We start from the raw sequence: 15,543 nt of genomic DNA, 5'->3' as shown, positions 1-15,543 counted from the left end.
TCATTTGTTTATGTTTTTTGTGTGATTTCATTATGATTTGTTTACCTTAGAATATCGTATATATATAAAGATTTCATAAAGATTTGTTATAATATTACTTGGCTTCATTGCGGAAATGTTACTACAACAAAAAACATTGCCTTCGTGTATGTTTAAATCAAATGATACATAATTTAAATCAGATAGTACTTTATTACACTAAATGTAGGAGTATAAAAAGGTATATTCGCCTATATAGCTTTTACAGAATATTTTTAGGTAGTTATCCCTTTTTACCAATAGTAACTGGTAGTTAGTTTTATCTTTAACAAAAAAAGGCGCGAATAGTTCCGAGTGGCTAACTGTTTACATCGCCATGTTTACAGAGCATCCTGGTCATTAATGGTCCTCATGATCTTCCGTTGAATATTTTGTGCTATCGTCAAGAGATCCTGGATCAAGAAAGTTAAATGCTTTTGTAATAGTTGTAACAGTAACCCCATAAAAATGACAACAGGAACGTTTTACATGGGATCTCGGCTGTTGGAGCCTCTTTGTTCTGTTTTACCGTTGCCTGTCGATCAGGTGCGAAAAAATATAATAAATAATCTTGGGGTACATGTACGAGTCAAATCTATAGGCTATAGACAACAGTCAAATCGGCACCTACAGACAAAAGTCAAATAAGCACCTGGTTAAAGTCAATTCGGCATCCAATGACATTAGATATAAAATACAACTGATAGTGATATATAAATTATACATAATTGAGAGGGGATAGGACCTTTATCGGGACTTTGTGATCGGTTGTTTTTAAGCTTGTGATTTATGGATTGACCCTTTTGGGATCCGGGAATTCTTGTTATTGAATTTCAAGACGTCGGGATTTACTTTATTTAAATTTGGGACCTCAGGATTTCGTGTTTTTAAGCCCGGGATTTCAGGATCAGGAACCCTCCTACCCCCCCCCCCCCCCCCCCCCCCCCCCTCATAATTTTGATACATGTACTAAAATGATGTATAAAACATGAAATCCCAGACTTAAAAACATGAAATCCAGAGGTCCCGAAATTCGAATAAAGTATGGACCCTTTGCGAACAAGTAACAGGACGAGCAGGTACATTCATGTACTACCTAGGGCAAATGTGAATCAGGGCGAACGGACCCGGCTTCTCAGCTAAGCCTGACACAGGATTGCTGGTTTTTTTTTACGTTTGACATGTGAAGGTCAAATTATTGTATCGTGAAGACAGGAAATGAAGTCTACTGGGAAACGGGAAATTACAAAAAAATGAGAATTGCTTACATACATAAACATGATAATATAACCAGGTTACAGGAATCTGACAAAACAGTAAGCGGGATAAGGGATCAGAACCCCCAATGAGACCCCTATACAAATTTTTGGTTAGATTGTGAATTTTTTTCCAAAAATAACAGAAATGATAATCATTGGAGACCTCTGAAGAATCACAATAAGGAAATTTTACAAATCACAGTAAAATTTTAACCAATTTTATGCTAAGGTACAGTTTGACACCTGATCATGCTGATGGTAAAGGGCACTCCTACATGTATCCTCATATATATACATGTACATGTATGTAGTTCCATGGGTTCTGAAATGACTACATCAGGTGATGATTTAACTACATGTATGATGCAGTCCAGTAACCCTGCCCACCCAAGGAATTGATTGTGTATATTTCTTCTTAATTATAAAAAAATTACATCAAATTTTATTTGAATCTTTTCACTGAAAACTCAATGTTACGAAGATTATCTTATTTGTAGACAAAGATATATCTGAAATGATAAGAAAATAAATCGAACAAATTGGTCATGCATGTGTTTTTCACAGAAGTGTGGTTGTCCGGTTAGTCCACCCATGTGTATTGAGGACAGATTTATCACATATAAATGAACTAAAACGTTAGAAAATGGTGTTTAAGTGATGGACCAATAAGAAAGGAGAACGAAATATCAACAAATAAAGTCGATTTGATAAAAAAAAATGGTGAAAAAGAAGAAACCATCACATTTTATTTTGCAAATGTTTTATTGTGAACAGAAAATAAAGAAATTTTAAAGTAGAAATATGAGTTTAGAAATAGATAAGAATGTCAATAGAATAGTTATTAGTACATCAGTCAGAGGACTTACTTTTAACGGCCTAGCCAAGATCAGATGTGCATTTTGTGTTTCACATGAAGTCAAAAATGAGTATCACCTCAGGGAAAAACTCTTTTGATATTTTGGTTCAAAAATGGTTTAAATTATGAAAAATTGCCATCGTTAGGCTAACACTGGAAGCATTTATATATTTTCATGCAGTTTTTGGAAGAAATATTTAATATTTTTATCAAATAAATGGTTTTTAAAAACTGTATAATTTTCTTTAATGGTTGCCTTTAAGACATTGTCACCAGTGTCAGATTTTTGGTCAATGACAAAGACAACAAAATATGTTTAGAATTATTGAATATCAAACATTTTAATTGAAAAAAAATTGACAAGAACATGTTTAACTCACAGTTATTTCAAACAACAGTAGCTTTCTTTGTTTATTAATCTCATCCGATAAAACTGTATCTAAACTTATCTATAAATAACAAAACTTCCAAAAAAAACCCTTTCTTTTGGTGTACAGAACATTAAAATAACTTGATTCATATTCTTACAATAAGCAATCAAACTTAGCAATACAATTCATATGTTTTGTCTACGGACAAGACATTGTATTCATAATTAATGAAATGTGTTATTAAAACCTAATTTTGATATAGCTTTTATCAGGTTTATCTATCAAATGATGCTTAATTTTCAGAAAAATGAAAACAAACACATTTTGATAATGTCTACGGACAAGACATTTTATTGATATTCAATTAAATGCTTTCAAAGATGATTGTTAAAGTTAAGATTAAAAGTTACCAATTAAATTTTAATCTGTGTTTTTAAATTTTGGAAAATATAAAATTGTACCCATAATTCTTTATATATCTCAATAATTTATTGATTAAGCCAAAATGAAGACACATTCTTTTTACTGAAATCCATATATCTGAATGTTTAAAACAATCAAACTATTACTAAAACTCAATTTTGATATAGTTAAATGTGTTCTCTTGAAAAAATATCATGCATGTTACCTTTCAAATTAGGCTGAACTCAAGGAAATTGGATACAAATATATTGTGGTAATGTCTACGGACAAGACAATTTCAGTTGAAAAAAAAATCTGTTAGAACTAATTGTGACTATATTTATGTTGAAAATACTGAGTTTTAATTTGAATAGATAACTTTCATCACCTATAAATAAGATTTAAGTTCAAATAATTGAATTTAATACTTGTTATGTACAAGTGTCTTCTCCGTAGACAATTCCCCGTCTGCTGTTCATACTGAAACGCAAAAGATAAAGTTAGAGAGAGAGAATTACTTTTTCTTCATTTGATTTAGTTAATCTTTTAAGGTATGCAGCAATTGGAAACAACAATATTGAAGTAAGATAAGGTATGCTTTTTATGACTAATAATTTCTGCCACTTTTTAAAATCCACTCCTGTGAAGTAATTTTACAAAAATTGAGTACACTTAAATTACCATTTATTTATCAAAAATAAGATATTTCTATGTTTAAACAACACATAGGACTAATTTAGACCCATAAAGCCAAGCAATATTGATAAAAAGACATGTCTACGGACAAGACATGTGTCTACGGACAAGACATTCTGACATATTTTTGAAATTTTTCCTCTATTAATAGATGGTAGAAAAAAATGTTAGTAGTGTTTTCATATCTACAAAAGAACAGGAACTTAGCAATGCAACATTAATGTTATTATACTTCCAGTTTACTAGGGAATGCATGTCTACGGACAAGACATTTTTTCACTTTATTTGTGTATCCAACTTTGATGGCATATATCTCCAGCTAGGGTACTGCAATATTGATATATGAGGTAGTTTTTGATAATGTATATACTAGAAGAGAAAACTTAATACATAATAGCATAAATTTGATTTATTTTTCTCTTTTATCACTACACTGAGTAAGCTAAAAACAAAAGTACAAAATTTCATAACAAGCACATAGTGTCCAACTTTTTATCATAACTTTGTAACCACTGGAGATTTTTTGTTGCAACAACCAGTAAAAGAAAGATGAATAAATTGTCTATAACAGTGAACCAATAATGTAGTTTAAATTAAGTTCACTTAAAAACTATCAATTGATAAAAACAGCGAAATTTTAAATGAAACAATATAACGTGAAATTTTGCCCATTTTCAGCGTGTATTTTAGTGTTTTATTTTAAAACGGTAACACCTATACATGATACTTGATATTCATTGTGTAACCCTACATTCTCTTTATCAGTTCAAAGATTTGTTACTTATTCAAAGGTTATCTTCTTGTCTTTACAAGCCTATAACATAGACCCATTGTGAAATGCACATCTGATCTTGGCTAGGCCGATAAACAAGTGATTTTCTAAATCACTGATTCAAGTACGTAACATTATTTCCATAAAGGTTGGAAGTTAGAGTTGTCTTTCTTTAATAATCACCTATTTAAGTAGAACAAATTAATCGCTAGAAGAAGTGATTTAATATTAGTGTAGCTTTAAATATAGAATACTAATGATCCAGGGACTAATTATGTTTCTAAAGTTATCAGAACCAACATCTGTGTTGTCTAGGATGACCAGATCATTTCAGGTGATGACCTTGTACTGAATCTGGGATAATGACATAAAAATCACTTGTTTAAGTATCAGATCTCAATTTCCTCCCCAAAAATCACTTCTTTAAGTATCATTCTTTTAATAACCCCCACTAATTTCAACACCCCCAAACAGTGAAATTTTTATCGCGACCAGTAGAATTTTATTACATTATCCATGTTATCTGAAAGATGAAACCTTGAACTTCACAGGAAAAATACTCCCACTGCTGAGAAAAATCTTTCAAGAAAGTATCAGTTCATTATGTAAAGCCAGTATTATAGCATTTTTTCAACTAAAATAGAATTTTCAGGTAAATGATAGCATCAAAGGCATAAACCTTGCTACTTTAAAGAAGCAAAAAGTTCATATATTTTAATTTTACTAATTAAAATATGTTATTTAAACTTATGTGTTTAAAATTTTGAAAAAAACTACAAAATCCCAATTTATGACAAAACCTCAAATTTGCTACTCAAATAAGTGATTTAAAAATCACTTATTTCAGTAAGTCCCCTGACTGTACATGTAGTACATGTAGTATTCTAATGACAAAATTGCAATCATTCAGTATTCTGAAATTCAGCTAAGACACCCGAATTCTTGTCGATGGGTTTAAAGTCTGTGCAGTAAATATAGTGATTTAAATACACAAATCAAAATTTTATTTCCGAGTCGATATTTTATTTATATTGGAATTGCTTGAAAGGCTTTTTAATTTCAAATTATTTTTTTTTTGCTTTGTTGCCTTATCTACGTTTCAACAAAATAAATAGACTTAAATTATGCAGTATCACAGTGAAGAAAGATTTTTAAAAGTCATGATTACTTATCCCAAAATGCCCAATAGACACATGTGCCAGGTTCATGTTACAGAGTAGTCCAAATAATCATGATAATTATGACATTTTGAACAAGTTGGAAGCCTGTTTTATTGTTTTGCTTTGACACCTTACTACACAGTAAAAAAATAAAACAGCCTTTCAACATGTTCAAGGCATCATGATTATTTGGACTATGTTCAGGTAGATGTAAGCTACATGTACATGATGTGCATTGAGAACATTGAAAATTGGCCCCTAGTCTATATTATTTAGTGTAAAAATGTTTTTTTCTGGGGGCGGTAAATTTCTATTGGTCATACTTCTTATATAACAATATAATTATTTAACATACTTTTTCTTATATTTTCAGCTGAATTTTCTTGTTTGTCAACTGTTTTCAATGTGGTTTGGACATATATTTAGAACAAAGATGTCACCCAAGATTATCCCTCCATACTATAGACATATTACAGAAATTGTTGTGGGACTTGGACTGTCCTACTTCTGTTTTGGATAGTAAGTCAATATTATATTAAGACACAAGTATCCCCTTTGTACATGTTGTATGAATAATTTTCAGGTAGCTTTGGTCATGTTGGTGCATATTTATGTTCCAATTTAGATGTTGATTTAAAAATGTAAATAAAAAAATGCTCATTGACTTTCAAAGTCTCTGGAATTACTCAAACAATCATTTTTTTCTTTTCTTGCTGTAGTGAAGGGGACATTTCAGAATAAGGGACACAATGAGGCTCAAATATTAAAAACAGCATTTTTGTAGTTTCCAGACTCATAAATGCTGTATGGATCTCACTGAAATTTTTATGGCCCTGCAACGAAGTTGTCAGTGCCATATAGTTTTTCCCTTTTCCTCATTCCGAAATTCCATCATTCGACCATTACGCAGCAAACCATCTGCTAAATTTGATATTTTTTTGAAAATTACAGTTATACAGACCTTTTTTCTAAATGCTTTCAGATATTGGGCTGAATTTTGGTATGTGAGCTAACCATGATGAGTTACCAATCAAGTTTAATTTTCATTCTGCTCCACATTAAGGGTTTACAATTTTGAAAATTGTTGAAAATCAGTTCTACAGACTTTTTTTCTATACGCCTCCAGATTTTTGGCTGATTTTTTATATGTGAGACCACCATCGTGTTTGTGTCCACATGTGTTATTGAAATTGCACATTTTTCAACATTTTGCAACAGGGCCATTCATGTCGCTTTGACACATCTAGTTTCACATGTTTCCATACCACAAAGAGATGGGAGGTTATGCTCAAATTGTTTAGGAAATACAGTACATGAATTAGGGGCATGATTATGTATATCATTTTTGTCTCGCCTTGACGGAGTCAAAAAGCGAGACATAGGTATGCTGTTTCCGGCGTCGGCGACGGCGTCAACAATGTATTAGTTTGTGATTAGCTCAGTTTTATGGAGAACCACTAGTGGTACGTCAATAATAATTGGTATGCAGATGTATTACCATTGCCACATCTCATTGCCATGGAGATTATTTGGCTCCGCCCCCTCAGTCATGGTCTATTGACTTTGAATGGTTTGCTTACTTTACATGTATTAGTTTGTGATTAGGTCAGTTTATGGAGATCCACTTGTGGTACGTCAATGATAATTGGTATGCAGATGTATTACCATTGCCACATCTCATTGCCATGGAGATTATTTGGCTCCGCCCCCTCAGTCATAGTCTATTGACTTTGAATGGTTTGCTTACTTTACATGTATTAGTTTGTGATTAGGTCAGTTTATGGAGATCCACTTGTGGTACGTCAATGATAATTGGTATGCAGATGTATTACCATTGCCAAATCTCATTGCCATGGAGATTTTTTGGCTCCGCCCCCTCAGTCATGGTCTATTGACTTTAAATGGTTTGCTTACTTTACATGTATTACTTTGTGATTAGGTCAGTTTATGGAGATCCACTTGTGGTACATCAATGATAATTGGTATGCAGATGTATTAGCATTGTCACATCTCATTGCCATGGAGATAATTTGGCTCCGCCCCCTCAGTCATGGTCTATTGACTTTGATTGGTTTGCTTACATTACATGTATTAGTTTGTGATTAGGTCAATTTATGGGGATTCACTTGTGGTAGGTCATTGATATTTGGTTTGCAATTGTATTAGCATTAATTGGTACAATTCATTGCCAAAATTACAAAAAGGCGAGACAAATCTCTGTGATAACAGTTTATCTATTTAAGAAAAGCTTTATACAGACATGACAGAGATCTTTCAATCAGTTTTAAGAATGATAGATTTCATGATTGTGATACTTACCATGCTTACTCAATTGCATTAAAAAGAACTCCAAAATAATTTCTGAATTTATGGTTTTGTGGAATATCATCTGAATATGTATATATATATACATTCTGTTTTAAAGTATCAATGATATGTTTTTTCTTTTATTTCCAGTCAAATGTTACACATGTTTGCCCAGAGTACAATGTGTTATGCCTTGATGAAGTATGGACCAGAGACCAATAGACATGTAATGGTGTTCGTGGTGGGTCTTGGATATGTTTGTGTCTGTCATATATATAGACAGTACTATGACTATGGTGGATATACAATGGATGTAACAAGGTGAAGGACAACACTATTTACTAGATAAAAAGATTCCGACCTTTAGACATTCATTATCTGATTACATGTCATTATGCCCACACTCTTGGGGCTGGGGTATACTATCGCAGTATATTTACTGTCACATGTATATGTGTCAATCAGTTTAATCCATTATTCTTACGTCTGATCTTCTAACCAATATTTCCATCCCACTTTTCTCTGGTACATTGATCAGAATGACCTGATATCATGGATATTAGCAATAATTAGGTCAGCAGTTAGACAAATATTATTGACACACTTTTTCTCTGTCAGCATGGTCAGAGGTATATTTGAACATAAATAATGGCTTTATATTTGATCGCAAGCCTTAAGTGATGAGTTGTAATGATCCACTTTCTGGATCTGACATTCAGACTTTTTTCTGTTAATCAGTATTTTGATTTTTTCAATGAATTGAATAAATTTAATATTGTAGACTCACATTTAACCAGTACATCTATACTCCTATATACAAAATTAAATGACTTCATATTTAGCTTGACAGTAACATTGTAAAAAGTAAAATCACAAAAATACTGAACTCAGAGGAAAATCAATTTGGAAAGTCCATAATCACATGGCAAAATCAAAAAACAAAACGCATCAAAAACGAATGGACAAGAACTGTTATATTCCTGACTTGGTACAGGCATTTTCAAATGTAGAAAATGGTGGATTAAACCTGGATCTATAGCGCTAAACCTCTCACTTAAATAACAGTCTCATCAAATTCCGCTACATTTACATGATGCGTTAAATAAACTGTCACAATTAATAAAATAGTCAAAATATGGGTACATCAGTCATCATCGTATAACAATTTTAAAAGGAACAATTTAACAGGACACAAAAACATCTACTATCTACGAACACATGGATTGATTTGAGTGCCTGACGTCAGAAAAATTATATACGTCACATAAATTTGTCGTTCAATGTGCATACAAACAATTTTAAAATTTACATAGGCAATGTATGCATACAGGGTATACATTGCATACATAACATGCAAGAGCTTTTCAATCACTGTTTTCCTATTCTTTAAATTACAAGGGGGGGGGGGATATGCAACTTTCTATGAAGGTATATGGTGGACTGAATGTTTTCATACTTGATCTTTTATTTAAGCCCATTGATGATAATAGCAGAAAAAGTCTCAAGTCTTGCCTGGGCCTTGCATGATGGCAGTGTTCCTGAAGAAAAACTAAGTAGTGATCAAAAGGCAGAGAAAATCAAGTGAGTTGCTTATAATGGTTAAAAAATGTACATCATTGACATGAAAAATAAAAAGATTTGGTAAGATTACCAATTCAATGAGACAACTAATCACTAATGACAGAATCACATAGAAGTTGTCAACTAAAGTTCAACCATGAGCAAGCTATGATAGTTATAAATGACTTGGGACAGGCACGTACATATGTATGTACTTGTTTCAACACCATACCCTCCTTTAACCTGGGAGAGTTGGGTAACAGCACAAAATACATACAAATGTATATATACAAATGATTATTTTATTGCACAATAGGAAAAATATTCCAAAAATTTATTTCATGTGAAATGCTAAAAAAAAACACAACTTTGAAAACCAATGATCATTGGATACTTTAATAAAACATTCTATATGGTTAACATTGATTGCATCTTTATTTTGTGATAGTATGATAATTGTTGTTCTTATTTTGGCAATTATCTCTAACATTTGTTCACTGTTATATGATTATCTCACATGTAAGAGTTCATGGTGACAATATGATTATCTCACATGTAAGAGTTCATGGTGACAATATGATTATCTCACATGTAAGAGTTCATGGTGACAATATGATTATCTCACATGTAAGAGTTCATGGTGACAATATGATTATCTCACATGTAAGAGTTCATGGTGACAATATGATTATCTCACATGTAAGAGTTCATGGTGACAATATGATTATCTCACATGTAAGAGTTCATGGTGACAATAGGAAACTTTAGACTGATCTGTTTACTGTACTCACACAATTCAAAATGTATTTGTTTTGTTTACAAGTATGATAACTGCAGTAAAAGTTTCATTAATGCAGTGAAATCTTTGTGATTTAACCTTCATCCTATTTATAAGGACAATTATCAACTACATTTTACTTTGTGCCATTTAGGGTGATCAATGTCTTTTAATGATTTCAGAGAAATACCTGAGCCTGTGACATTCTACAGTTATATATTTTGTTTTCATGGTTTTATGATAGGACCTCTTGTTTTCTTCTCTGAGTATAGAGACTTTATAAATGGAACAAATTATGATAAGCCAAATCCATCCAAAGTTTCAAATGTAAGTATGTGTGGTTACAACAAGACATGAAATTTAGTAATCTACAAATAAACTAAATGACTTTTAAAAATGATTTAAGCCTTTCGACATATCACTTCATCAATGTTAACATGTTTGATGTTTTCTTCAAAAAAGGAATGCAGTATCAAACATTTTTTTATTTCACTAATTGCAAGAAAGAGAATTGAAAAAAATAAAACAATTTGCAGGCCATATTGGATTCTAACAGGTTTTGGAACCCAAAAGGTTGTCTTTTGTGGGCAGTCACTTTTGGATTTCCTAAAGAAGTCTTTTGTGGTTTTTATTTTGTTGGGTTGCTGCCTAATTGATATGCCCTACATTCATTTCCATTATGATAGCATAAAGTGTTTTCTGTTAAAGTATTCAAGCAAATATTCATTTTTATTTGTGCATCAAGTTGTTATGCAATTCAAGGTTGCAGTAAAATATAAATTTCCAAAACATATGAAATCAATTTGATATTCATTGATATTTAGAGAGTAAAAAATACATTGCACAAGCCATCAGAGTACACATGTAAACATGAAATATACAACCGAAAAGTTCAGACAAAAATAATCATGAATATAATTCCTACACATGTTAAAACTACAATAAAGTATAGCTTACATCAATTATTTCTTAAATTTGATATTATACCAAAGATGTGATTTGCCACTTGCTTGTACATTTGACGTTCAATCACTAACTGTATTTTTTTCTCCAGGGAACAAAAGATGATGTAGAGTCTCCATCTCCAAAGGTAAGACAACCACAATAGACATTGAAATACACACTTATCTCCATATAAATAAATCTAGGGGGATCTGAACTACAGTGGTGGAAAGCAGGACAATTTAAATTGTACCCTCTTTCTCTGACTCTGTTGAATGACATTTCTCTTATCCATGCCAGAAGTGTTGCCAGAAGATGATGAAATCCTAATTGGTGACATTGGTGAAATCCTTAGCAACCACTGTTTATCTAAAAACTGATTTTTATTTTTCTGCAAAACAGACAACATACAAAATGTATCTTTGATGTAAACAATTTTAGTATAAACTAATGGGAAACAAGTGCTGTACTTTTAGATAACCAATGATTTTATTTTGAAGGATGCTGTGACAAAGAAGTGTATACAAGCGGCCATCTTCAGTGTTCTAATGATTATCACACCAAAGATTGTACCGTATGACTACATGTTTAGTAAGTTGTGCATGCTAAATATAAAAAAAAAGATGTGGTATGATTGCCAATGAGACAACTCTGCACAAGAGACTAAATGACACAGAAATTAACAACTATAGGTCACTGTACGGCCTTCAACAATGAGCATGATGAGAAAAACCCATACCCCAAAGTCAGCTATGAAAGGTTCCGAAATGGTTACTTGATAATGTCTCTGATTTATTGATAATCACAGTGTGGTTGTGTATACAGGGGATTTATTTATTTATTATTATCAAGGAAAAATTGGTATCTTCATAATAGAAATTTGATTTTGTGCTTTTGCCCAATTCTCCAAAAAATCTTAAAAAGGTACGATTGCCAATGAAACAAATCTTCACAAAAGACCAAATGACACAGAAGTTAACAACTACAGGTCACTGTGTGGCCTTCAACAATGAGCAGTATGGCTTATGGTGAAAAAAAGATATCATTCAGTATTTGTAATTTTATTTAATGTGTTTGCTTTATTCACATAGATGCCAACCATTACGATTTTTGCGTAGCTTATCCGATTTTGCTATAAAAACTACGCTATTACGATCAAAGTCGAATAGTTACGGATTACCAATCATCGCCTTTCAATTTTATAAAACGCGGACTTTTATCATTACTTTTCCGTCCTGGTCCAGTATTTAGAAAACGCCAATGTAATGCTTCCGGTTTCTCTGGAGTTATCAACCTATTGATGAGTAACTAACTGACTTCCGAAGATGCAACTTTGCATTTTATGAAGTAGCTTTCCCTCTTTCTCTTCTTCTCCTTGACAAAACGAAAATGTACAAGTCGAGAACATCTGAACAATTAATTAATGGAATACAGACTACAGACAACATGTTAAACGACAAATTTTAGTGCACATCACCTAGCAACCATTTGTCAGTAAGTTTTATTGGTAAATGCACATTTATGAATGATTACTGAAAACTTTTCAAAAATACGGAAATTTGATAGTTTGTTACTGATTAGGACAAAAGGGGGTTGGCATCTATGTATTCAGCCTTCAAACTATGGATCACTTTCTGTGTCCTTTTGAAACCTCTCTTTTGGATACCATAACTTAAAAATGTAACTTTGATAAGTCAGTCCAACTTAGGTCATTGATAATTAATGTTTTCATGTCTTGGTTCAGGTCATCAGCAAGCCTCGCTTTAAATAATAAAATTTAACTGTCTCGAGTGGAGAAATATCGTAATACACTTATTGCAGTGTACAATGGTGTAAGAATCTATATATCTTAAATTGAAGTTAATACAGTAATTGCAATAGATCTACAAAAGTTTAAATAACCATTAAGTGTAATCATGTGGTTTTAAAATTATTTTAAAAGTTACTGCTGTTAGATATTGAAAATATTGAAAATATCTCTAAGTTTGGTAGAATGAAACTTTTGGCTCAGTCAAAACATGTTGTTGATACTGATATGTCATGTATGTAGAAAGGTAACTCATTATAGGGAAAAAATCAACAAGAATCAAAGAGTCAGTATTTATACTTTGTTATCAACAAATAAGAACAACAACAAAACTATGTGTTTACTTTTTGAAGGGGTTACAAGTTTTTGTTTGCAGCAAAAATTTCAAGACAAATTGTAAGGAGGTACATGCATTGCGTTATTGCTTATAGTAACTGTTTATCACAAACTATGCATTGAATATTGAATACTTCAATAGAACAGTTACAGTATAATGTATTTTTTAGAAGTTAAATTATAACACATTCTTTCTTTTTATTTTCAGCTGATGAATATCTATACGAGTCTACATTTATATATCGTATGCTTTATATGTTAGTATCTGTGACTATGATTAGAAGTAGATACTACCTAGCTTTCTTATTAAGTAAGTAAATACTAAACTAAATAAATTTTCATAAGTATTATACTCTTAATCTAGAGACTCCAAGGAGACTGTTGCACTGACAGAGTGTTTTTAATTATGGCATAGTCACATTGATTAGTAATGGTTGAATATACATACAGATTTAAGAGTGAAAAAAAAACATCCACCATCATTGACTGTTAAATATCGCCACAATTTATGAGCGATTTTCAATTGAATCTCCTAGTGAGTTTTATGTGACTTTTGAAAAGTATGATGACAGAATGCCATCTTATATGACATTGAAACATCTTGTATGACATTGTAATCTTTTAATATGACATCGTAACATCTTACATGACATTGTTACATTTCTATGACATTTTAGGTGAAGCAGTAAATAATGCAGCAGGGTTAGGATTTAATGGATATGACAGTAATGGTGAACCTAAATGGGACTTACTAAATAATGTTAATATATGGACATTAGAGGTAGGGATATGACTTTATATGACTTACTAAATAATGTTAATATATGGACATTAGAGCTAGGGATATGACTTACTAAATAATGTTAATATATGGACGTTAGAGGTAGGGATATGACATCCTAAATAATGTTAATATATGGACATTAGAGGTAGGGATATGACTTACTAAATAATGTTAATATATGGACATTAGAGGTAGGGATATGACTTACTAAACAATGTTAATATATGGACATTAGAGGTAGGGATATGACTTACTAAATAATGTTAATATATGGACATTAGAGGTAGGGATATGACTTACTAAATAATGTTAATATATGGACATTAGAGGTAGGGATATGACCAGGGTTTCCGCTGGCGGTCGCCATTTTCGCAATTTGCGAAAAAATAATAATTGTGGCGATTAAAATTCGTCATTGGCGAAAGAATTTGGCGAAAGAAATATATATAACGATTTATTTTCAGCCATCTTGTTTGTTTACTTTTTTCGTGTTTCTCTGACTTTACCCATCAGACAATACTCGGAATTCACCTTGAACTCGTTAAGATTTTGACAGAAAATCAATAATCAGCTGATTGCATTTATAGCTATCGACATCAAAGGACTAATTAATAAAGGTGTTGACTGTATGATATGACAAAATGATATGGTTAAATTGCTTCTGTCATATGTCTCAAAAGGGATTTATTTACCGCTTTGTGAAGCACGTGTTTGAAGCAAAATTTACGCTTCCTCTCCTTCTTTTGAAAAGAAATTATTATTATGACGAAAAATGTTCAAAAGCTAGAAAGGTCTCTGATTTAAAACTTTATCATTTAACTTTCATATAGATCATTGATTTGAGTGGGTACTTCAAAGTCGTTTCAGTAACACTGATGTTTTAAGCGTAGTTTTACTTATTTACGATGGTCTAGAAAAGAAAACTATCGTTATGAAGAAATCTATTTGAAAGGTTGAGAGTAACCCTTCAATGTAATGACTACACTTTACACGAGGGATCAATTCCAAGTAATAAGATTCTTCGTTTTGTTGTAAAACACCACTCCTTATTTTGGGGGGAGGGGGTTGGGGGTGCTGGAAAAAAAGAAAATTTTAAAGGAAAAATATATTTGGCGAAAAAAATAATAAAGTGGCGAAAAATATATTGTTTTGGCGAAAGAGGTGGCGAAAAAAATAATTGACCCAGGGGAAACCCTGGATATGACTTACTAAATAATGTTAATATATGGACATTAGAGGTAGGGATATGACTTACTAAACAATGTTAATATATGGACATTAGAGGTAGGGATATGACTTACTAAATAATGTTAATATATGGACATTAGAGGTAGGGATATGACTTACTAAATAATGTTAATATATGGACATTAGAGGTAGGGATATGACTTACTAAATAATGTTAATATATGGACATTAGAGGTAGGGATATGACTTACTAAACAATGTTAATATATGGACATTAGAGGTAGGGATATGACTTACTAAATAATGT

At 31.7% G+C, this 15,543-nt stretch overlaps 1 protein-coding gene across 1 annotated transcript in view; it reads left to right on the top strand.

Annotated features, from left to right (window-relative positions):
- The first annotated feature begins 329 nt into the window (after window positions 1-329).
- The window catches only part of LOC134691192 (lysophospholipid acyltransferase 6-like), a 38,484-nt gene continuing 23,270 nt past the window's right edge, over window positions 330-15,543 (top strand). Inside the window, exons 1-9 of the mRNA XM_063551518.1 lie at window positions 330-564; window positions 5,908-6,053; window positions 7,992-8,162; window positions 9,315-9,422; window positions 10,362-10,506; window positions 11,234-11,269; window positions 11,622-11,712; window positions 13,473-13,574; window positions 13,942-14,045. Coding sequence (XP_063407588.1) covers window positions 487-564; window positions 5,908-6,053; window positions 7,992-8,162; window positions 9,315-9,422; window positions 10,362-10,506; window positions 11,234-11,269; window positions 11,622-11,712; window positions 13,473-13,574; window positions 13,942-14,045 — 981 coding nt within the window. The 5' untranslated portion in view covers window positions 330-486. The remainder of the gene's footprint in view (window positions 565-5,907; window positions 6,054-7,991; window positions 8,163-9,314; window positions 9,423-10,361; window positions 10,507-11,233; window positions 11,270-11,621; window positions 11,713-13,472; window positions 13,575-13,941; window positions 14,046-15,543) is intronic.

Source organism: Mytilus trossulus, chromosome 11 (genome assembly GCF_036588685.1).
Source record: "Mytilus trossulus isolate FHL-02 chromosome 11, PNRI_Mtr1.1.1.hap1, whole genome shotgun sequence".
NCBI classification, from domain to species: domain Eukaryota; kingdom Metazoa; phylum Mollusca; class Bivalvia; order Mytilida; family Mytilidae; genus Mytilus; species Mytilus trossulus.
This window is presented reverse-complemented; position numbering and strand designations above follow the sequence as displayed.